The following is a 21516-nucleotide window of genomic DNA, read 5'->3' on the forward strand; positions in this document are numbered from 1 at the left end:
TTCATTGTCTAAACTAGGGACCGGCCAACTGTTCAGAGAGTAAATATATTTAGCTTTTGGAGCCAGGTCTCTGTTGCAACTACACAACCCTGCTCTTGTAGCTTGACAGAAGCCGTGGACAGAACATAGATGAATGCCCATGGCCACTTGCCAATAAAAACTTATTTATAACCCTAGCAGAGCACTGGGGTTAACCCTCTGACTGTAGTTTGCTGACACCTTATCTAAAGCAAGAAAACCAAATTCTAGGACCTTGAATTTGGAAATGACATTAAGAACTCATAATATGTCCACTCCCTCACATAGGAAGGAGCTAACTGGGGCCAGGCAGACCCCAGTGTCCTACCTAGCAGGACAGCACTCTTTCCACTGCCCCCATAGAAGGGCGGCTGGACTGGCTTTGCTTATGTTGGCTTGTGCAAGACCTGACAGAAGCCTACCTATCAACTTCTGGCTTCTAGAAGCTGGAGGGAGACCAGCCTGGGAATACAGCAAGGGATCAAAGACAGGCAGTGGTCCTGTGGCTCCTAAAACTGATGAGACTTGAATCCATGTGTAAGTAAACATAGAGAAGTCAGAAGAGGGAGAAGCTAATTAATTATCAGAGCAGAGTCCTGCAGGAGATGCAAGGGGCTAGAGGACACGTGAGCTTTGCTGAAGGCTGAGGGCTCCAGTGGCTGGCTATGACAAAGTCCAAGGATGTCTGCATGGAAGAGTGAGGAGGAGGAAGAGGGCGGAGTGTGAGAGAGGTTGGAGGGGAAGGTGGCAGTAAATTGCAAAGGACTGCTGGTGGTCCCAAGCATGCAATCAAACCCAATCAGATACATCTAGCTGCTGTATGGAGCTGTGAGGAGATCACAAGGACTTCTGTAGTAGATGGGGCAGCCTGGACAGGGGCAGGTGATGTATTGCAAATCAAAAGTGTGGCCATTTTCACTCTTGGCCCCAGATTGGGGACTGACAGGCTCTCAGGCCTGGAGCTCTGATGAGGGGCCTATGCCACAGTCCCTGGTTCTAGTCAGATGGGCCCCAGCTCTGTGGCCAGGGTGGGGAGATATGGACAGAGGAGCAGGGAGAGGCCAAAGCTCTGGGGAACCCTAGGACAGAAAAGGGAGCAGTAGAGGATGTGGGGCCAGAACAGCTGGTAAGGTAAAAGAAGGTCAACAAGAACAGTGTCGGGGAAGTTTCCAGAAACAAACAGGAGGTCAGCTGTGTTGAGTGTCCCTGAGGGATCAATTAAGATTAAGATACAGAAGTGGCTGCTGGACTTAGCAGCAGGGATTGCGGTGACCAGATGTGACTGGGCATGGTGGGTCTTGGCTGCAGCCACAGGAGCCACGGTGATGGAGGTGAGGGAAGCTTATGAGGGAGAACCATTCCAGAAAGGCCAGCAAAGCACATAGGCTAGGACCTCTCTCTTATCAGAAAGTATTTAATTCTTTCAGGTAAGACACAGTAGAGAGCCCACTCTCCAGAAGTCTCCCTTTTAAAAATCATTCTTTACTACCAAATTGAAATTCAGACTGGACAGACCCCAGGAGCCACCTAAACTAGTCCTGCTCCTAGGTCAAGAGCAAAGTGTTCTAGAACATCTGCCCAGGTCAGCCATGTTTCCTGCATGGAGATCACTTAAGACCAAGGCCCAGACCTGCAAGCCCTTTCCACAATGCCAGCCCCATTCCGCGTCAGCCCCCCCATGGATGAACATTTATCATGCGATGACCCCTAGCCATTGATGTGGGCAGAACTTGGCAGCACCAGCCAGCCATTAATTGTTTCCTTTCCTTTCCCCCCTCCCTGCTCCCACCTCTGCCTTTCCCTCCACCTCCCACTCCAGATCCGGGTGGTGAAAGCCTTCCGTAGCTCACTCTATGAAGGCCTGGAGAAACCGGAATCCAAGAGCTCCATCCACAACTTCATGGCAACGCCCGAGTTTCTGATCAATGACTACACCCACAACATCCCGCTCATCGATGACACAGATGTGGACGAGAACGAGGAGCGCCTGCGAGCACCCCCACCCCCGGCCCCCAACCAGAACAACAACGCCATAGACAGCGGCATCTACCTGGCCACGCATGTCACCAAGTCAGCTACCTCTTCAGCAATCTCTTCCAGGCCCGGGAGCCCGCTCCACAGCGTGGAGACATCCCTCTAACCAGAACTTCTCTCGGCACATGCACACTTGGACTCACATGCAGTCTCACGCACACACACACACACACACACACACACGGGGTGGGGGGGGGAGCCCACACACCTGCCAAAGAGGGAAACGACTAAGGTGGCTGAAGAATATTCTTGTAAGAAGCCAAATCCATCCAGTAAGGTGCAGTCCGTCAGGCCTTCCATCTGGGACAGAGGAAGAAGAGGAGGAGGGAGTAGATGGGCAAGTGGAGGAGGAGGGGGGAGGTTCTTCACCCAGATGGGAAGAAGGAGAAAGGAGAGAGCAAGAACAGTTGTGCTCCCCACTTTTTTTCTACCAATCCTTTTTTAAAGAACACTACAATTTCACCATGTGTTCGCCATTTTGGCTGTGAGGTGGGGGCAGGGGCTGGTTTTGGTTTATTGGGAGCTTCATTGCACCCACCAGCAAGCAATCAGATCTACATACCCGCACCAAAAAAGGCCAGCGCTCTGCAGGGTCAGGAAGGGTGCCACTGCCCAGACAGGCCACCGGAGGGAGCCGCCTGCAAGTGTACCTGCAACTGCAAAGCGACTCATCCTGAGTACACAAGACCCATCTGCAGTCCCTGTGTGTGCGTGTGCATACATATGTATGTGTTTGTCTATATGCATATACATATATATGACAAGATGCATATCTAAAGAATAAGGAACTATTGGCATGATATTTCCATTCCTCTTATTAGGCGTTTTCCTTTTGAAATTTCATTACTGAATGTAGCAAGTTTGTTTTTTTTTCAGGGAACTAGGCTGCAAGAATATGTTCTCAGTTAATATCTTTTCTTTCCTAACTCCTGGCCCCTCAGGACCCCACCCCCACCCTACTGCTTCTCCTTCCTAGCCCTGCCAATTTCCCAAGGAGGAAGTCTGGGGAGGGATGCTCGAGGCCTGGAGGCCTTACAATTGGAACATTTGCACTTTGAGACCCCTGCCTATAGAGGAGAAAAACCTTTCAATGGAATTTTTTATTTAAAAGGAAAATACCAAAGTATTGATGAGAATGGCCCCCCTCCAGTAGGTGGAAGGGGAATTTTTATTTTGGCTTCCTTTGGTTTTGATTCCAATTCCAAATCCTTCATTCTGGCTGATGGTTTTCTTTGTCTAACTCCTACTTCAAGAGCATGAAGCACTGTGTGTGAGCTGTGGGTTCTACGGCCCCTGACCCATCTAACCCAATGGGTGGACCCAGAGTCCTTGGGAGAAGCCCTGGAAGAGCAGAGACTGATCGCCCCCAATGCAAGACCAGAGTCCAACAGAAAACAACTGAAGAAGAGGGATCATCAAAACCTAAGAAGCTGGGCTGGAGGTATGGCTCAGTGACAGAGCGCTGGCCTAGCATGACAAGACCCAGCACCAAACCAAACAAAAAACCCAAGAAGCTGACTTGAGGGAAACCATCCAGACCCCATCACCCTTGACACCACTGCCTGGGCTCCCACTTTGTGTTTTGGCAAATGCCAGGAAGCACTCACCGGCCCGCCTCAGTGTCTCAGTGTCTGCTGCAGCACGGGTAGTGCCCCCCTGTCAGAGTACTCTCCCAACCCTGGTCTTCTCATCCAAAAGATAAACATAACCCACAAAGGCATGGATTTGTGTCGCTGCCACTTCTGGCAACATTAGAGAAGCAAAGCCTCTTGGAGCAATGGCATTTTGTCAGTGTTGCTGTCAGTCTCATCATGCCAGTGATTCAACTGGGGCCATAGTGGTTGAACAAGGGGCAGGCAGGGCTCGGGACCATCCAGGCAGGCAGGGCTGGTCAGCAGGCCAGGAGAGCTGGGCCTGGGGTTCCTGAGATGGATTCCCCAAGCGTCTCTCCTGGCAAATGTAGGCACCCAGCACACCAAGCCTCGTATTCCCCTAAAGAGCGATAACCCAAGAGGAAAATGCAGGGAAGGCAGGAGTGAGAGCCTTCTGATGTCTAGGACAGATGTGCCCCTTTCCCATGGAAGGCCAACACCCCCTTGTGCCTCCAGGTTCCAAGTGTGGACATCCACAGTGACACCAGTGAAATGGGCAGCACTTTACCCATGAGGTTCCTTTACCTTCTGAACTCACGGGTGTCACCCATCACAGGGAGGTAACTGGGGTCTCACCACAGACCCCACATAAGCCTATTGCTTAGGGCTCAGCATCTGGGACACAGGTGGAAGCCAAGGGGTGTACAATGAGAATAAATGGAGCTCCCCAGGGAGCTGGGCCTGTCACACCCCCATCCTGTACTAGAAGCCCAGTGGTGGCCTTGCCTCACCTCCCCAGCATCCATGCAAATCCAAAAGAAAACATGCTCTGCCCCAGCATTCACATTAACGCCATTTCACCCCTGAGCAGGAGTAGTCAAATCTCGGGCAAAAGAATTTCAGTTAGAAGAGCAAATCCCACTTTCCAATGCCAGCTGCGGATACCTTAAAGCCATCCCTTTTTTCTAAAGGGCACATTGAGAATGTTACTCATTTGTAAATTGTTCCCTGATGTCCTTGTTCAAACCACCACAACAAAAAAGGGCAACTCAATTTGTTGAGGGTCTTTGTGTTCTTCAACAAGAAATAAAATTTGAAGCGTTTTGGTTGAAGAAGGTCAGCTGTATATGGCCACACTCATGGGCTTCTTTTCATCCTCTGTTGTAGACACATCGGTAGAGCAAATGGCCACTATATATTAAAAAGCAAACCCTCACTGCTGCTGTGTAAAGTTGCCTGATGTAAATGTTGACTGTGTGGTCCCTCAGTTGCCTTTGCGCTGGGCTGTGGGGTTCAGGAAAGGGGCACTGTGAGCTTGCATCTTTTGCTCTGATTCTTGTACAGTCTTCAGGCTGAGGGAAGCCCCTCTTTCTAAAGCATTATATTATATGGAATGGCTTGGTCAACTGTGTTCAGTTAATAAATATGTTTTACATTTTTATCTGCCTGTTATAAAGATGAACAAAAATATCTTAATGAGGAAGACCACAGATGCATAATAATTTTATGTCTGTAGTGGAATTTTTCCTAGTTTAAAGAATAGACCAAAATTTCTGTGTATAAAAAAAATGAAAGGCTCCTACAATCCTGGTCTGGGCAACATGTGTGATTTATTATTTGCTGAATTCTCTCTCGGCGGAAGCAGAGATATGTTCATGCGACTGGGCCAGAGTGGAAGCTCTGTGTGGGGTCCTTGTCAAGAAGCAGCCAGTCCACCTATGGGATTAGAGCTTCCAACTGGCTTGACCATCTTGACTTCTTTTCTAGTTCTAGGGATAGAACCCAGGGTCTCATACATGCTGTGTGAGTGCTCTGCCACTGAGACATACCCCAGCCCTTAAACCATTTTTTAAGCACACAGGTCAGTGGCTTTGAGCACTTCCATAATATTGTGTAAACATCCACCATCCATCTCCACACCTGTTCATCTTCCCACACAAAAACCCTCACATCATCAGACAAGTCCCAATTCCTCCTCCCCAGCCTCCAGCACCCACCGTCCTATTGTTTGTCTATGAATTTGGCTATAAGACTCTCATCTAAAGCCTCTCGTGGAAGTAGAATCATACAATATTTGCCCTTTTGTGACTGGCTCATTTCACTGAGCATCATGTTCTCAAGGGTCATCCATGTTGAAGCATGTGTCAGAATTCCCTTCCTTTTCAAGGATAGATAATAGTCCAATGTATGGACAGACCACATTTTGTTTATCCATTCATGGATGAACACTTAAGTTGCTTCAAGCTTTTGAGTATTATAAATAATGCTGTTGTGGAACTGGGTATACACATTACTCTCCTAGACCTTGCTTTCCATTCTATTTGCAGCAGCTATGCCATTTTACATTCCCATCAGCAGTGCACAAGGATTCCAGTCATAGACTTCCTCTTTACCCAGAAGCCATGAAAGGAAAGTCCTCATTTCACTCATGCATTTACTCCACATGCCTCATTCCTGTGCTCCTCAACTCCCTCTGAATACCCGTGAAAATGGACATCTGTGCTTCATAGTGTTCTCTTTAGGCCAGGAAGAGCCAGGCAGACAATTCTATGACCCACAATTCCAAGTCACCACTGTAGCAACAGTGCTAAGACTCCCTTATCCTATTTCGCTGTTTCTATTTCCCTGCTCCACACATCTCCGTTTTAGACTTGGCAGCACCAGAGGACACATTTTGCAGGGCAGCAGCCAAGAAAAGAGAAAAAATGGCTTTCAAGCTCCCTCCAACCACCAGAGTCTGTGTTTCTACAGCAGGCAAAAAGACAAATAGCAGAACACCCTTGTTTTATTGCTATGCAAGTACATATTGAACCATGCAGATAAGAAAGTCTAGATTGGCCAAACTCCATATCAAGACAGCTGGCACCATCTGGACAGACATGCCCCTCCCCAAAGAATTGGGAATTTGTGTCTGACTTCTCTTTCCCACAGGTTTCTGTGGGGAAAACTCAGTACTTAGCCAAATGGCTTGGGGCAAGAAAGCACTACTGCAAAGGAGCCCTGAGGGTCTGGGGGAGGGCTGCCTGAAGTGTCTTGGGGCTGCCATAGCCAATTTCTACAAACTGGGTGGCAAGGAAGAAAAAACAGAAATTTATCCTGTCACAGTTCTAGAGGCCTGATGTCCAAGGTGAAAGTGTTGGCAAAGCCAAGCTCCTTCTGAGGGCTCTCAGGGACAATCTGTTCCAGACCTTTCGCCTAGCTTCTGGTATTGCCAGCAATACTTGGTGTTCCTTGGCTGGTAGAGGCATCATTCCAACCTCTGCCTGTGTCTTCATGTGGACTTATCTCTTCTAAGGATATCAGTCCTTGGATTAGTGCCCACCCTAATGACCTCATCTTAATTTCATTACATATGCAAAGACCCTATTTCTAAATAAGGTCAGATTCGTGAATTTCAGGTGTGGGACATGGACAGGTTTTTTGAGGGACACAATTCAGTGAGTCATAGCCAGGAAGGAAGAGATGGGCCAAGTCTCTACCAACACTTGGTTGCCCTCCTCCCCTTTCCACTGGATTTATAGGTCAAGTAAGACTCAGCCATTGATCACTTTACAGTAATTAAGATATACTCTGCAAAAAGAAAACTCCTAGAAGCTTCAGATTCTAGAATATTTTATCTGAATCTCTCATTGCCGGCCTTTTGAAACCCAAAATAGAGGAAATAGAAGGCTGTGCATCTTTAATCTCTAATATTATTATTATTATTATTATTATTATTATTATTATTTGCAAAAGCCTTGGTAATAGGAAAAATAAGGAAACAATTACTTTAATTTTACCATGCATAGAAAAAGGCCTCATGTACTGGGCATGGTAGTGCATGCCTGTAAACCCAGCCACTAGGGAGGCCAAGACAGGAAGATAGCAAATTGGAGGCTAGCCTGGGCAACTTAGCAAAACCCTGTCTCAAAAAAAAAAAAAAGGAAGAAAGAAAGAAAGAAAAAGGCCTGAACCACACTGTCCCACCAGCACTGACAGACACTAGCTGAATATCATTTCAGGAAAAACAGACAGGTAAAGTGACAAGCACTAAGCTGATGTGACCAGTAGCACCAATCAAGGCCAGCATGTCCCCAGAGCAGTATAATGGGCACACAAGCTATGGAAAGGCATTTTCTTTCTTTCCTTCCTTTTCCCTTCCTTCCTTCTTCTTTCTTTCTATACTGGGGATTGAACCCAGGGGCATTCTACCACTGAGCTACACCCCAGCCCGTTGCATTTTTTGAGACAGGGTCTCACTAAGGTGCTGAGGCCAGACTTGAACTTGTGATCTTCCTGCCCCAGCCTCCCAAATTGCTAGGATTACAGGTGTGCAAAACCATGCCTGGCTTCTTTTTTAAAATTTTGACACAGGGTCTTACTAAGTTACTTAGGGTCTTGTTAAATTTCTAAGGCTGATCTTGAACTTGAGATCCTCCTGCCTTAGCCTCCCAAGCTGCTGGGATTACAGATGTCCACTGCCACATCCAGCAATAGGTGGAACAAGCAAATACAATAGGAAACAGTTATTTGCTACAGCCTCAATTTACAGAATGGAAACTGGGAATTTCAGGTGTGGGACATGGACAGGTTTTTTGAGGGACACAATTCAGTGAGTTCCACAGAGAGAGAGGAACTTGCTAATACTCAATTACTATGAAAGAAAATATGAAGTATTTTGAGGCTGAGCACTCCTGGTGCAGTGTGGTACTCTCAGCTGGGGGTGGGAGGATGCTCCCCAATCTTCCGAGGAGCTTAATTCAACTATCAGCTTCCTCATGATATGCCCTGGGGAAGGACTGAGAAGAGGGGAGAAAGACTGGAACAGAAGTAGAGAGAGCTTTCTAGGGGGTCTGGATATGCCCCATCATCCAGCCCTCTCAGTCCACAGGGGAGGGCTAGACCTTCGGAGAGGCTTTTAATTCCTTGGGGTCCCCTCAAGTTTTTGACTCCATCAAGGCAGCCTGGGCCTATACTTTTGATGTGTCTGTGAGGCCCATTTAAGTCAGCAATAAGCATTGGCCAAGGGCAGTGCACCATCAATGGACAGGCAAGGTGCTTGGCAAATAGAAGGCAGAAAGGACAGTCTGGAGCCCTGGTCTATCCTTGAAGGTTTGCCACCTGGGCTGTCCTCCTCCCCTCAGCGCTCAGAACCCCTGCCCTGAGCCCTGGGTCTAGGCTACTGCCGCTACCTTCCAGGGGCTCCAGTCACACTGGACAGACGCAGAAATTACACAGTGGGAAAAGGGTATTCTAGGGACAGCAGAGCCCAGAGGAAGTACCACCAGACCTGTCTGGAGCAACCTCTCATCCAAGTCTAAAGTCTAAGGAAAAACAAAAAATACATGAAGGCAAAGGGCAGGGGCAACAAAGGAAGCCAACTGCAAAGAGCCCAGCATCTTAAGAAGCCAGGGTGCAATGAGAAGAGGAGAGATGGGGATGAGGATGCAACTTTGGAGGTCACTGTCCAGGACACCTGGCCAGAGTCCTGGGCAGCCAGCAGAGGCAGTGGGTTTCAGTGTGCACACCTCCTTTCCCCTTTTCTGGCTCACCTGAAAAGCTGCCTGTGCCTCCCAAACAGGTCAATGGTACATCTCTAAATTGGTGGCAGATGGATCTTCTTCCATTCTGACAAAAGTACAGGACTCCTGTCAGGCTCATCATTGTTAGCACACCAAGAAGGAAAGTTAGAGGCCTCACCCTCTCACACATGCCTTTTGAGGCTCTCTCAGCACAAGGCTTGGTGACAGAGGTTACATTTGTATCTGGAAGAATCCAGAAAGATTGCCTCAAAAGCCTGCGTGGTGAGCAACTACACTGTGCCCCAAAGCACTCAGGAGAGTTGTTCCTTAGCAATTTCCTCTTCTACACTAAAAGATGGGCAAGGAGTTTTGCCTGCTTTCTTAGCTGAGATGGTACACAGCAGCTGCTCGATAAACGTTGTAGCATGACCACTTGGTCTCAAACAGATGCCAGGTCAGCCCACTGGGGAGGGCTGTGACATTTGCTCAGCTTCCTCACCCTGGGGACAGATAACATGGTTACTCTGTAAAGCTAAGCAAGTTCCTTGGCTGACCTACCACTACTATGCAACCATTCCCTTTGCCTCCCACCAGGGATGAGTACAGCCCAGCTAACAGGAAGCTCTCACCTGGAGCCCCATGTATGACTCCAGGCATTCCCAGGGCTCAGAGGCCTGTAGGTACCAGATCCTACTCCCCTATGGTAACAACTTGGCAAATGTGGGGAAGCAGCCACCATGTGCTCAACATGCATCGAGCCCAATGGGGGACTGAGGGAGCAAGTGCCGGGCGGGTTGCTCACAAATCCAAAAGCTAGACTTTCTGAAGAAAGGACTTGAGTGGGGAGTCACAGGGGTGCAACGCTTTGGCATCTCTTCAGATTCCCCTTCTAGACTGGCTGTCTCAACATAAACATTACCTTAGGACTTCCCGCTACACTGGGATCACGTCTGGTTTTCCTGAATACCAGTGACCCTCCCCAAAGATGGGCTGTGCTCTCAGCCCGAATGGGCCAACTCCCAGGCTGCAGGGTTCCAGTGCACCCTGGAGCACAAGGGGCACTCTATCTGGGGAGCATGTCAAGGGAAAATCAAATTTCTGCCAACCCCCATGAGCCCCTGAGGACAGCACAGGTGCAGAGCAAAGACAGGGTCTCTGTTGATTTGCATCATCTTTTATTACACAAAATAAAATTCCATCTATGTTGCACATTCATACTTTCTATAAATCTGGCTTTACAAAATCCATAGGGTACAGTCTCATCTGTTCTTCAACTTTCCTGCCAGTGATATCACATCTCAACTGCAGTTAAGAGTCCTCTCAAAGGACAAAAGCAGCTGCAGCCACCCCAGGGCAGCAGCACATTGTGCACTCCCAGCCTGCCCGCTGGAGGTGCACTTCCCAGCATCATCTGGACCGCGGCTGCTGGGGACAGTCAGAGCGGCAGCATGTCATCGCCTTCACCAGCCCATCTCCAGCAGCACAACCAGTCCTCCCAGCTGGTCCTCTGGGGACCGGCCGTCACAGCGACGTGGTGGCACCGTCCCCAGGCAGCCGACCATCCTGGGCTTCTCTTTGGGCAGGCCTGGGCCAGGGCCTTAGGGGATCTCTGTGTCCATGGTATAAATCTGAATGAGATCAGACACAATATTATCAATGATTGGCTTGGTAAGGTCGTCACTAAACACCTAGAAAGGAGAAGGAAAACAGGCTCCAATTAGACTCCCTCTGTGTTAAGCAAGGCACCATCCACTATCACAGAAGGGCATTTCCCGGTCAGGGCAGGGGACATGGGGACTTGGCTATCCAGACGATGGTGGCTTGCCAGGCACAGTAGCGCATGCTCTCCTAGTGCCGCCATGGGCTGAAGCAAGATTACAGCTTGGGCAACTTAGCAAGACTCTGTTTAAAAGTTTAAAAATAAATAAATAAAAGGGCTCAAGATGAAGTTCAGTGATAGTGCATCCCTGGGTTCAGTCCTCAATACCAAAACCAAACAAAAAAGGAAAAAAACAGACCATGGTGACTCTCCTGTCAACCAGTTAAGCTCCAGCCTACTGAGGCTGATCAAAGACTATACAAAGCAAAGAACATTCCAGATGGAAGAGGCCTTATAGATCATTTAACCTAGGCATGATAAAGGACTTGGCTGAGATCACCCACAAGGGTGGAGACAGAACTGGGCCCAGAGCATAGGCTCCTCCCTCCTATCTGGGTCTTTCTTAAATCAAGGGTCTCCAAGGATGTTGGCAAGAGGAAAGGGTAGAATTCTTATTTCCAAAAACAGGTAGACTAAGTAACTTGGACCCTACCCCCAGCCTAAGGAACAACTAGAACAGACATCCAGATTGAATGCACAGGAGTGCTCCCAAGACTGAGGATAATCTTTAAGGGGCCAAAACTAAGGGGGAGATACAGTATAGAACAAACTTACAAGCCCAAAGCCTGAACCTCCCAAAGTTGAGTCTGGGTCCTGCCTAGCTCCTAGAGGATGACCTCTAAGGCCCTTGAACATCCTGCCTGATGAGCATGTCTGGTTCACCTGGGTTTTAGGGCCCAAGCCAGGTAATCTATGCTGATGCCTTGATGCAGGTGGGGGCCTTGGGCCACATGGAACTAGATGGACTTTGGGGTGGCTGGTGCCTGAACCACCCAGGTCAGCCACAAGGGTTCCTCCAAGACCAACCCCAGTAAAAATCCTAAACACAAGGGACCAAGTGAGCTTCCTGGGTGACAGTACTCAGTGCATACTCTCCCAGCAAATCAAGCCTGAGGGTGCTCTGAGGGATCCCTGACTGCAAGGGAAGTTAAAAAGCAAAGCAACCTGGTAGGATGCCACAGTCATCCTGCACTGGGGAACCAAGATACTAAGAAGGTCAAGGCCTTAGGCTGAATCAAGGCAAAAACTGGACCTGAGTCCACACTTTTAAAAATCCCCAAAGGTAGGCCCCTCCATATCCTAGGGCCTACAACCTCAGATGGGAGACAGTGACCTGGAAATGTTCCAGGGCCTGGCTTAGGAAGCACAGCTGCCATCCTGGGTTCCATATTGAGAAATACAGGCTTGCTTGTTAGGTTCTGCTACCCATGCACTCCTGATAGATGACTATTAAAAAGTATCCAAGGCCAAAATGTGAAAGCTACTCAAGTGTGCATCAGTAGATGAATGGATAAATACAATGTGGTCCATCCCTACAATGTAATATTATCCAACCTGACACATACTTCAACATGGATGATCTTTGAGGACCTGATGATACTCAGTGAAATGAGCCAATCGTACAAATATTGTACGATTCCATACATAGGAGATCCCTAGAGCAGTCAAATCTAAAGACAGTAGAATGATGTGTGCCAGGGGCTGGAGAGAAGGAACGAGGAGTTACTGTTTAACGGCGACAGGTTTTCCCTTTTGCATCAAAGAGTTCTGGAGGTGGTTAGTGGTGACAGTTTCACAGCTATGTTAATGTGATTAATATCACTGAACTGCATTTAAAAATGACAAAGGGCTGGGCATGGTGGAGCATGCCTGTAATCCCAGAGAATCAGGAGGCTGAGGCAGGAGGATGGCAAGTTCCAGGATGGCCTCAGCAACTCGGACAGACCCTGTCTCAAAATAAAAATAAAAAGGACTAGGAATATAGTTCAGTGGCAGCATGCCCCTGGGTTCAATCCCTAGTACACCACCCCCTCAAAAAAAAAAGTGAAGATAGTACATTTTATCTTATGTGTTTGTCACCACAAATTAAGAAAACAGTCAAGGGTAGGTGACAAACCCTAGAGCATCTGATCACATCTCCAAGTCCAGTGGTGAGACACTATTGGCCTCTGGAACCAAGAAGACCTAGTGGCTTGACTCCACCTGTGGGAGACATCAACTTCCTAAGCATGGATGGCCTGGGTGTGGCTCTGGCTATGGAACTTTCAGCAACATTGTGTGATAGCCTGAGGCATTTCTGAGCCTACTGCCATCCCCACTCATCTTGTTGGCACATAGCCTTGGCACACACAGTACAGGCTGGCTTCCCATAGGGAAGGCTCTTATGCTGAACCCATGGCCAACAAGTAACAGAAGCAATCATGGAAAAAAGTTGCAGCTAAGAGCACATGAGGAGAAAAAGTGTTTCAAATATCAGACGTGAGCTTCCATGCACCCATGCAGCCGGGGCCTCACCGGGAGCAGCTCATCCCAAGGCAACTCACACTTCACCAGCCCAAAGTGGTGTGGATTCTGGAAGCTCCTGGTGTATGCAGCTCTGAGCCATCCAGAAAAGGTGAAGTCAAGTGTGACAGACTTTTAAGAAGAGCTGGGTGAACATGTGTCTGCCATCCCAAAAATGGCAACTTCTTTCCAGGCTGAGCAATTACTGGGTGAGTACAATGCCCAGAAAACAGCCTTGTGATAGGACCACTTCCTGGCTGTGCTGGGCCAGGGCAGCCGGTACTCCTCTTGGCAGGGTTGAGCATGAGATATGGAGGTGGTGCTGGTACATCAAGTGAAGTTTATAACTAGTGAAGACAGAGTAGAAAGAAAGCAAAATGGAGGAGGGCCAGCACAATGGGAAGCAAGGGAGGGCACTGCAGATCCAGCAGTCAAGGGACAGGATGACCATGCCCACCAGATGTCCTCAGAGAGCAGGGCCAGGAAGTGGTAGCCCCATCTGCTGCCATCTGATTCCAACGGAGCAAGGCCACTATATCCTTGTTATGTGAAACTCCCCGAGAAGACCACACGTGAAGCAGTACTTCTGTCCACACAGGTGCTCTTACCCCAACATGATCTTAAGGGTGTGTCTGGCCCAAGACTGCAACTAAGGCCATGTTCATTCAAATGATCTGTCACCAAATGGCAAGAGTGCCAAAGAGAAGATGATTATAACAGGGTATTTTTAAGCTTCAATATTACCAAGTGGCCGGGCACAGCAGCACATGCCTGTAATCCCAGCAGCTCAGGAGGCTGAGGCAGGAGGATCGTGGGTTCAAAGCCAGCCTCAGCAACAGCGAGGCACTAAGCAACTCAGTGAGACCCTGTCTCTAAATAAAAATACAAAATAGGACTGGGGATGTGGCTCAGGGGTCAAGTGCCCCTGAGTTCAATCCCCAGTATCAAAAAAAAAAAAAAAATCCAAGTGGCCCATGTCTTTCATCAAGGACAATTAACAGAAAGAAAATGGGTGAATGCCCAGTTAGAAGGACTTCTGAAAAGGGGGCACAATTCAACACACTGAGTGGCTACCTCACCTGCCACCATGGCTTCTCAGCCTCAGACTCAGCAGGTACCTCGACTCCATAGACCTGCAGAGCCAGGTAGAGCACTGCCACAGCTAGGTGCTGAGCCCGGAACCGCAGACATAGTCCCCCGTGGTAGCTGTCACGCAGCAGGGCCCAGGCCGTGACGGAGATGGGGGTCCGTTGCCAGCTGTAACGATTCAGCCAGTTCTTGAGGGAAATCAGGTAGTGGAGCAAGTACTGTAAAGACACAGACATCAGCCAGTCTGCCTTTAGGGCTTTGGCCCCCCCATAACCCAACTCTTCATCGCTGTACTGTGGTCCCTTCACCCTCTCTCCATAAGTAGTCATAATCATTCCAAATCATTCCACCTCACTGCTTAAACTTTCCAATGACATCATGTCATTTAGGAAAAGCCCCAAAGCCTTCTGCTGGTCACCAAGAACTGCTTCCCTCTCTGACCTCATCTCCCAGTCCACCCTCCCACCATGCTGGAATGGGCATGCTCTAGAACCATCTCACCCCCACCCCTGTCTCCACATGCCTGGCCACTCTCATTCTCCAGACATAGCTCTGGGGGAACCTATTCAGGCCATTCTTGAATGCCATCCCCACAGCAACACCCTCGATCCCAGGACCCTGCTCAATCCACCATGAGAAATCATCTGGGACCCAGTGCTCCAGCAAGCAGTGCCTTTACCTGCAGACTAGAGGACTAGTCTGCACTTTATGTGCCCAGCCTCTCAGGAGGATTAGAGACTAGAGACTGCATTTCTCCAGTTTGTGTCAAGACCATAAAGTAGTGTTGGCCTCAACTCCCATGTCTCCATGACCTCCCAGTTGGGAGGTCAGCCTAAACCCCATGCAACGCATAAAGATCATGGCAAGCACTTAAGCTTGAGCACACATATGACCCAGACACATCCTGGAGGGGTGACCTATATTACCGAGATTCTCATCTGCCTAGAGGAAGAGGAAGGGGCCACAGGCCAGAACACTGTTTCCAAGTCTTATCACCTTGACAACCCCACCCCACAGCTGCCAGCACAGTTCTCACCCTCCCCTGGGATGCTGATCAGGTATTCTGATGACAAAAAACTACTGTGTAAAAATCCAAGACCATAGGTTTCCAGGGCAAGGGAGGGGAGTGAAAGGGTAGCATGAGATTTTAAAAGGGCACCAAAGGATCCTTGTGTGGATGGAGTTGTTTTGGACTGTAATGGTCATGTGATAAAATAATACAGAACTAAATATTCACAAAACCAGTAGACTGTATCAGTATCAACATCCTGGCTGTGACACTGAAGGGGTCCCACTGGAGTGACTAGGCAAAGATCACATGGGATTGCTCTAGATTATTCCATACAACTGCATGGGAATCCATAATTACATCAATAAAAATCCCATTTAAAATGAAGAGAAGTCTTAGTATAGAGCCCTAAGCCACACTCTCTGCAGGCTATCCTTCCAGCAGCCTGCACAGAGAATTGACGTACCACAATGGCACATCCAAGTGCTCCTAAGAGTGGGCCTTCCCCTGTGCTGTTGTTTGTAATGGTCTTCTGTTAGACTTCTGTTGCCCCTAGAAGTTAAAAGGGTATCACCAAGACTCAGCAACTTGGCTTTCCTCATGGATTTCTAAGCACAGCTGAGCTGGATGCTAATAGTAACTCACAGGAAAAGGGACTTTGACAGGTTATAAAACCAGCCCTTCTCAGAGGCTCAGTGAGCACTCCACCTAGATGGGTAGTGGGCACTGCAACATGGTTTCCAAGAGCCACACAAGTTCCAGCCTGTGAGAACAGATGAGCAAGCACAAAGGGGGCAGCTGAGATAAGACCTGCCCCAGAAGATTCCAGGATTGGGGTAAGGGAGGCTGGCTGAGCCACTGCTGCGTGTAGAATCAGAAGCTCTGGTTCCTTTCTGCTCTTCGCTTGCTATACCCTCGGACATTAGAAGAAACATGCTTTCAGGCAATGGAACAAAGTCCTCACAGTCTCTAGAAATAGTTGTCAGTTTCCCCAGCATGCACGTACCTTGTGTGGATGCTGGAAGGAGACCTGGAAGCGCAAAACTCTCAGCATGAGGAGCTCACACTGCACAATACTGTCTCGGAGCTCCCAGAAGCGGGAGTCCAGCTCCAAGGGCTCACTGCTTGGGTTAAAGTACCTGTGTGGAGGAATTGCAATGCTTACAGTGGCAAGAGACATGTTTCCCAAGCAATGGGGCAGCTTCCAGTGTTCCAAGCACTGAAGTCATATGATGTCCAAGCATAACCTACAGTTTCTTCCAGTATATTAACATGGGGTCACTTTATTTCTGTTTTTATAAAATGACTCCTCATTTACACATCTAGTGTACACAATGGCAACTGTAGGCATTGAGGAAAGAAGCTGGCTCCGAGTTTTAGTCCAATGGGCCATCCACCATCATTCAGCAAGATTATCAAGAGCTAAGACTGGGTTTGTGCAACAACTCCAAAGGAAGCAGAAGCTTTAGCATGCCTAGTCTTGGGTAGTATAGCGTTGGGGAGACTCTTCCTCACCTAAGGTACAGCACCCAAGGCTTGCTCTTAGAGCCCAAGGAATGCATATAAACAGCCTAGGAAACATGTATTCTGAAAGGCAACATATTTCACTTTTATATTTCTTGGATTATTTTTCCTTTCTTCCAGATCTTTCTGTCCTTATTTACACCCTGTATGTCCACAACGCTTCCACCTACGCAAGATCCCCAAGTGTATGTGAACAGAGTTCACACTCAAATGCTCAGAACTCTCTGCCAGTGACTCATCCTTCCTCACTGCTCACTCGTTTTCCATGATCCCCGCAGAACCCTGGGCCCCCTGTGCCCACATCTAATTAGGGCTCCACACAATTTCCCCTTCTACTGCTCCTCCCTGCTGGGGGCCATGCAATTATGGGTGGACTCCAGCCGCACTCTCTCACTCCGTGCCTGTTTTTATCTTAGTCTCTCCCTGTACAGCGTGAACCTGTCAGGCTTAGGGGGTGGGGAGTGCTTTTTCCGTTACCTGTCTATTAAAAAAAGAACAAAATAGTTTTCTTCCTAATTAATTACAGTTCCTGGAAAGGCCCATGACGCACAGCTAGTCAGTAACTTTCCATAAATTTCATGTCTGTCTCCTGGCCACCCAGCCCCCTGGGGCCTTGGTGCAGCCTAAATGGATAGGCCCCTGTGTCCTTCCCAGCAGCAATACAACTGCTTGGCCCAGCTGTGCAACCCACCTCCCCCATGACCCCTGGGCAACTGGGACTCAGGTTCTTACACCACCTAAATATCCTAAATATGATGACTGCCCTGCTGGGTCCATAATCCCCCCCCTCCAGGCCACTCAGGCCTACTGGGCCCCACAATCCAACCAGGAAGGTTCTCTTCCATGCTCTTCTGCCCTCAGCCATCTCCCTCTGTCCTGTCCAGGACAACAGATAACTCTTCTCTGACATTCTTCTCCAAGCTCCTTCTGCTCAACCTACCTCCACCCTGGTTATCTTTTGAGGCTTCCCATAATGTGGCCAAGCTTTCCTCCCAGAGGCCCCTGGGCTCCTGACCCCAGGCTCCTTCCTGCCTTTGCAGCTAGTGCTTCAGACACTGGGTCAAGCCATTTAATTGCTTCCTTCTGAGCCTGAAAGCTGGTATCTGGGCAGCAGGCCCAAGAAAGCATTTTCTGCCCCTGCCAGGTGAACAGCAGGAGGCCCTCCTAAACATCTCAACCAGGACACCGTACCTGTTGGACACGTTGATGATGTCCCGAGTACGCAGGTGTTGCTCCTCCACTTTGCCAGCCAAATAAATGGAAGACATGGCAACCAGATAAGGGTCATAGGCATCCAGGTTGATCTCGCAGAAGAACTTATGGTATATGGTACAAGCAGTGGCAATGGGAATGGACTGCATCCCTAGCTTGACACCTACAGAGAGAAAGCAGGCAGGAGAATCCTTCAGTCCAATGCTCATTCACACTCTGCTCAAGTGAGGGAGCTGCTTGAATAGGCCCTAAGGGTGCACACCCTAAGCAGAGAAGATCAAGAACGATTAGCCTTGCCACTCCTTGCTGCTCAGTCTCTTGCTGGGTACCCAGAATTCCCAGACTCCAGAAGGTTAGCAAAGATGCTGGGGATGAGACTGCAATGCAGATGCCCCTTCAGGAAGACTGGGGCTCTGAGACTGTGCACTTCTGACAAGGCCCCAGGTCCTCCCCACACTATGGTCTGCAAACCAATAGTGTGGGTAGGACCAACCCAATAAGCAAGGTTCTGACTATTGCTCAGTTACCAACTGGCATATGGGTTTCTGCACAGAAGCTTGGAAAGGACCAAGGACTGTTATGTGTCTGTTTTCACCCAAGCAGGCACTGAGCTGGAGGTTACTCACCCCACAACCCACCTAACAAAAATCCTGTTAGGAAGACAGGAGGTAAAAGCCGGGGGGGGGGGGGTGGGGGGGGCATCAGAAAATGCTAGACGTTCCAGTGTTATAGTTAAACATTACTCTCACCACTGGTTTCCTAGTCCACAGATATGGTCAGAAAAGCAAGCTGAGTGACTGATCAGAGCAACCACAGGCAGAGAAGAGAAAAAGCAACATTTATGGCCATGGACATGCACCAGAGAAGGAGTCCAACTCACTGAGAAGTGAGCAGAACTCAAAAATCACAGGTGAAGGGACTGGGATTGTGGCTTAGCGGTAGAGCGCTCGCCTAGCACGGGCGGGACCCAGGTTCGATCCTCAGCACCACATAAAAATAAAGGCATTGTGTTGTGTCCATCTACACCTAAAAAATAAATATTAAAAAAAATCACAGATGGAGTGGAGTGGAGGGGTCAGGGCTTAGCCTCTCCCCTCTCACCCTCTAAACAGTTCCAAAGGGAATTAATGTGCTGGGTCCCAAAACCAATTTGCAATGACTAGATTAACAAGAGAAAATTAATAGATGACGGTGGAAAGCAACCAGTAAATAATCAGACTGCTCTCAGCATTCTCTATCTAAGAAGGCAGATACTGTCTAAGGATACTGTAACAAATAACCACTAATTTCAGTGGCTGAGAAAACATTTATGCTCTCCCTATCCTGGAGATCAGAGTTAAAAATGAGACTTAGGGGGCAAGTCAAGGTGTCATCAGGTTTGGTTCCTTCTAGAAGATACAGGAAATAATCTGTTTCCTTGCCTTTTCTAGCTTTAGGGGCCTCCCACATTCCTTGGCTCCTGGCCCCTTCCTCATATTTAAAGCTAGTGACACAGCATCTTCTAACACTGCTTTGGTTGCTATATGGCCTTCTCCTCTGTGACCCCCACTGCTTCTCTTTTGTATGGACAGATGTGGTGAAAATAGGCCCACCCCCAATAATCTAGGATAATCTCCCCATCTTAAGGTCCTTATTTGCATCTGTGAAGTCCCTTTTGCTATATGACATTCACATGTCCCAGAGATTAGGACAGGGACATCTTCAGGGAACCAGTATGTAGCTTCTACAAAGGGCAATGGTATACGATGCTTATAAAGCAGCCCTTCGAAAACGCCTAAAGAGTATGTTAAGGTCTAAAAATCAGATAATTCCTACATGGGATCTCATTTCAGAAAATGCGAGATAAGGCAGTGTTCTAGCCTGACTGAGCAGATGGAAGGTAGCCAGATGGAGGGGGGCAACACATGCTTCCTTAATAAACTCTACAACTCTTGTAAATTTACAAATCACTGTGATTAGCAGGTCTTAGGCTATTTCCTCAGACCGTCTGGACCACCTTGACTTGAAAGCACACGTGCCCAAGCCTGTGCTCCAAGAAGTGCACATAGTGTCAAGGAAATAATTGTTAGCCAGCTTAACAAGATACTACTGAAAGAGAAAAAGTGTTTCTATAGAAATCCCTGTGGCTTAGCTGCATCACTCTGGAAGCTGGCTGCCCAGCACTATGGTAGATTTAGCCAAGACTCAGAACTCTAGCTGCATCGTGGATGCCCAAAAGCATGCTGCAAAAGGCTCCTAGAGACCAAGTGCCAATCTTCTAGCATGCAGGGATAGGCGTGGCGGAAGGCGTGGAGGAAGGCGTGGCAGAAGGCGTGCCGGACACTACAGAGTAGCGGGCTCTCAGACTCGGGCCCCGCCTAGCCGGAGTCCAGTCCCTAACCACATCCGCTCTTTGGGCCTGCGCGCTCTTCTGTGCAAGGGGGATAGCAGCGCCTCCCTCGCATCTCAATGCCTGGTACACATGGCAGACCGGAAAGGCAGAGGCCCTCAGTCCTGAGCAGACCTCCCAGCGTCCGCTAAGGCAGGTCACGCTGGCAAGGCCTGGCCTCTTCCCTTGGCCCAGCCGCGCTTTCTCTGCGAAGCAATGGCCTGCAGGCTGGGCGCTGTGATTGTACAGCTCCGCGAAACCCGGTTTCCATGCCCCGTCCATGCAGGAACTGCCCTTTCCCTGGCGGCGGTTACCTGCCTCCATGATGAATCTCGTTACTCGGAAGTGCACCCTTGCCTCCGGCGCCGGCCGCCCCTGGGCCCCAGGCGCCACAGCCCCTCCTTCGCAGCTCTCGGGGCGAACGGTTTCCATGAGGCCCCGCCCCACGACCCCCCAGAGGAAGGAGAAGCGCCCCCGGCGCGCCGAGGCCGGCTCCGGGGGGGTCCTCGCGGCGGGCGCGGCCGCCCCGCCCCGTAGGCCCCGCCCCGGCACGCCTCCTCAGGTGAGCGCGGCTGCGCAAAGGAAGGCGATTCAGATAAGTGCGCAAGCGCAAGCGCAGGCGCAGAGGTCGACACCTCCTGGAGGCCTCCTTGCGCGCCTGCTCACTTCCGGACACCGTACAACCAGTCGGGGGAGGCGCACGCCCCGCCCCCTGGAGACACACCCCCTCCACACTCCACTTGCCGGATTTAGGCGTCCAAGTCACGCCCTTGGGAAAGTCATGCTTTGCCTGTGGGAGACACAAGTTCTGTCCCAGGGAGCGGCAACCGACCGTGCTACTCAGCGAGGACTCAGCGAAGTCACGGAATGAGGGTTGGGGCGGGAGGGCACCTCCACACACCCTAGCGGCCAGTCCCCGCATTCCGACTAAGGCATAGCCCTGGCTAGTGGCCCAGCATGGCTTAGGACAGGGAGAGCAGTAGCATCTGCCAAACACTGCTAAGGGC

General features: G+C 49.4%; 2 protein-coding genes across 8 annotated transcripts in view; one reads left to right on the forward strand and one right to left on the reverse strand.

The window, feature by feature from the left end:
- The window catches only part of Atp2b3 (ATPase plasma membrane Ca2+ transporting 3), a 69816-nt gene extending 64636 nt beyond the window's left edge, over window positions 1–5180 (forward strand). For 4 of the 6 annotated variants that reach the window (XM_077106691.1, XM_077106683.1, XM_077106685.1 and 1 more), the window contains one exon: window positions 1838–5180. In XM_077106691.1, coding sequence (XP_076962806.1) covers window positions 1838–2158 — 321 coding nt within the window. In that variant the 3' untranslated portion in view covers window positions 2159–5180. The remainder of the gene's footprint in view (window positions 1–1837) is intronic. The other 2 variants (XM_077106686.1, XM_077106688.1) reach the window with 1 other exon arrangement.
- Window positions 5181–10303: 5123 nt separating this feature from the next.
- Ccnq (cyclin Q) lies at window positions 10304–21030 on the reverse strand. 2 transcript variants are annotated; one of them, XM_077106693.1, is made up of 5 exons: window positions 20824–21030; window positions 18121–18304; window positions 16412–16544; window positions 14387–14614; window positions 10304–10773 (listed from the first exon to the last, which is right to left on the reverse strand). In XM_077106693.1, exons 1-5 carry the CDS (start codon window positions 20939–20941, stop codon window positions 10744–10746), a joined length of 693 nt encoding a protein of 230 aa, XP_076962808.1. In that variant the 5' UTR covers window positions 20942–21030; the 3' UTR covers window positions 10304–10743. The 2 variants fall into 2 exon arrangements, with proteins under 2 accessions (XP_076962808.1, XP_076962807.1); XM_077106692.1 differs by having other exon boundaries at window positions 10304–10833.
- Window positions 21031–21516: the final 486 nt, after the last annotated feature.

This window comes from Callospermophilus lateralis, chromosome X (genome assembly GCF_048772815.1).
Source record: "Callospermophilus lateralis isolate mCalLat2 chromosome X, mCalLat2.hap1, whole genome shotgun sequence".
In the NCBI taxonomy this organism is placed as follows: domain Eukaryota; kingdom Metazoa; phylum Chordata; class Mammalia; order Rodentia; family Sciuridae; genus Callospermophilus; species Callospermophilus lateralis.

Bases quoted from the DNA above. Each gene is read 5' to 3' on its own strand.
- Ccnq (XM_077106692.1), bottom strand. From the start codon at position 20,941: ATGGAAACCGTTCGCCCCGAGAGCTGCGAAGGAGGGGCTGTGGCGCCT. The intron at 16,545-18,120 runs GTACGGTGTCCT...TCCTCCACACAG, and splicing joins ATCATCAACGTGTCCAACAG to GTACTTTAACCCAAGCAGTG. The intron at 10,834-14,386 runs GTGAGGTAGCCA...TCTCCTTTCTAG, and splicing joins CTGAGAAGCCATGGTGGCAG to GTGTTTAGTGACGACCTTAC.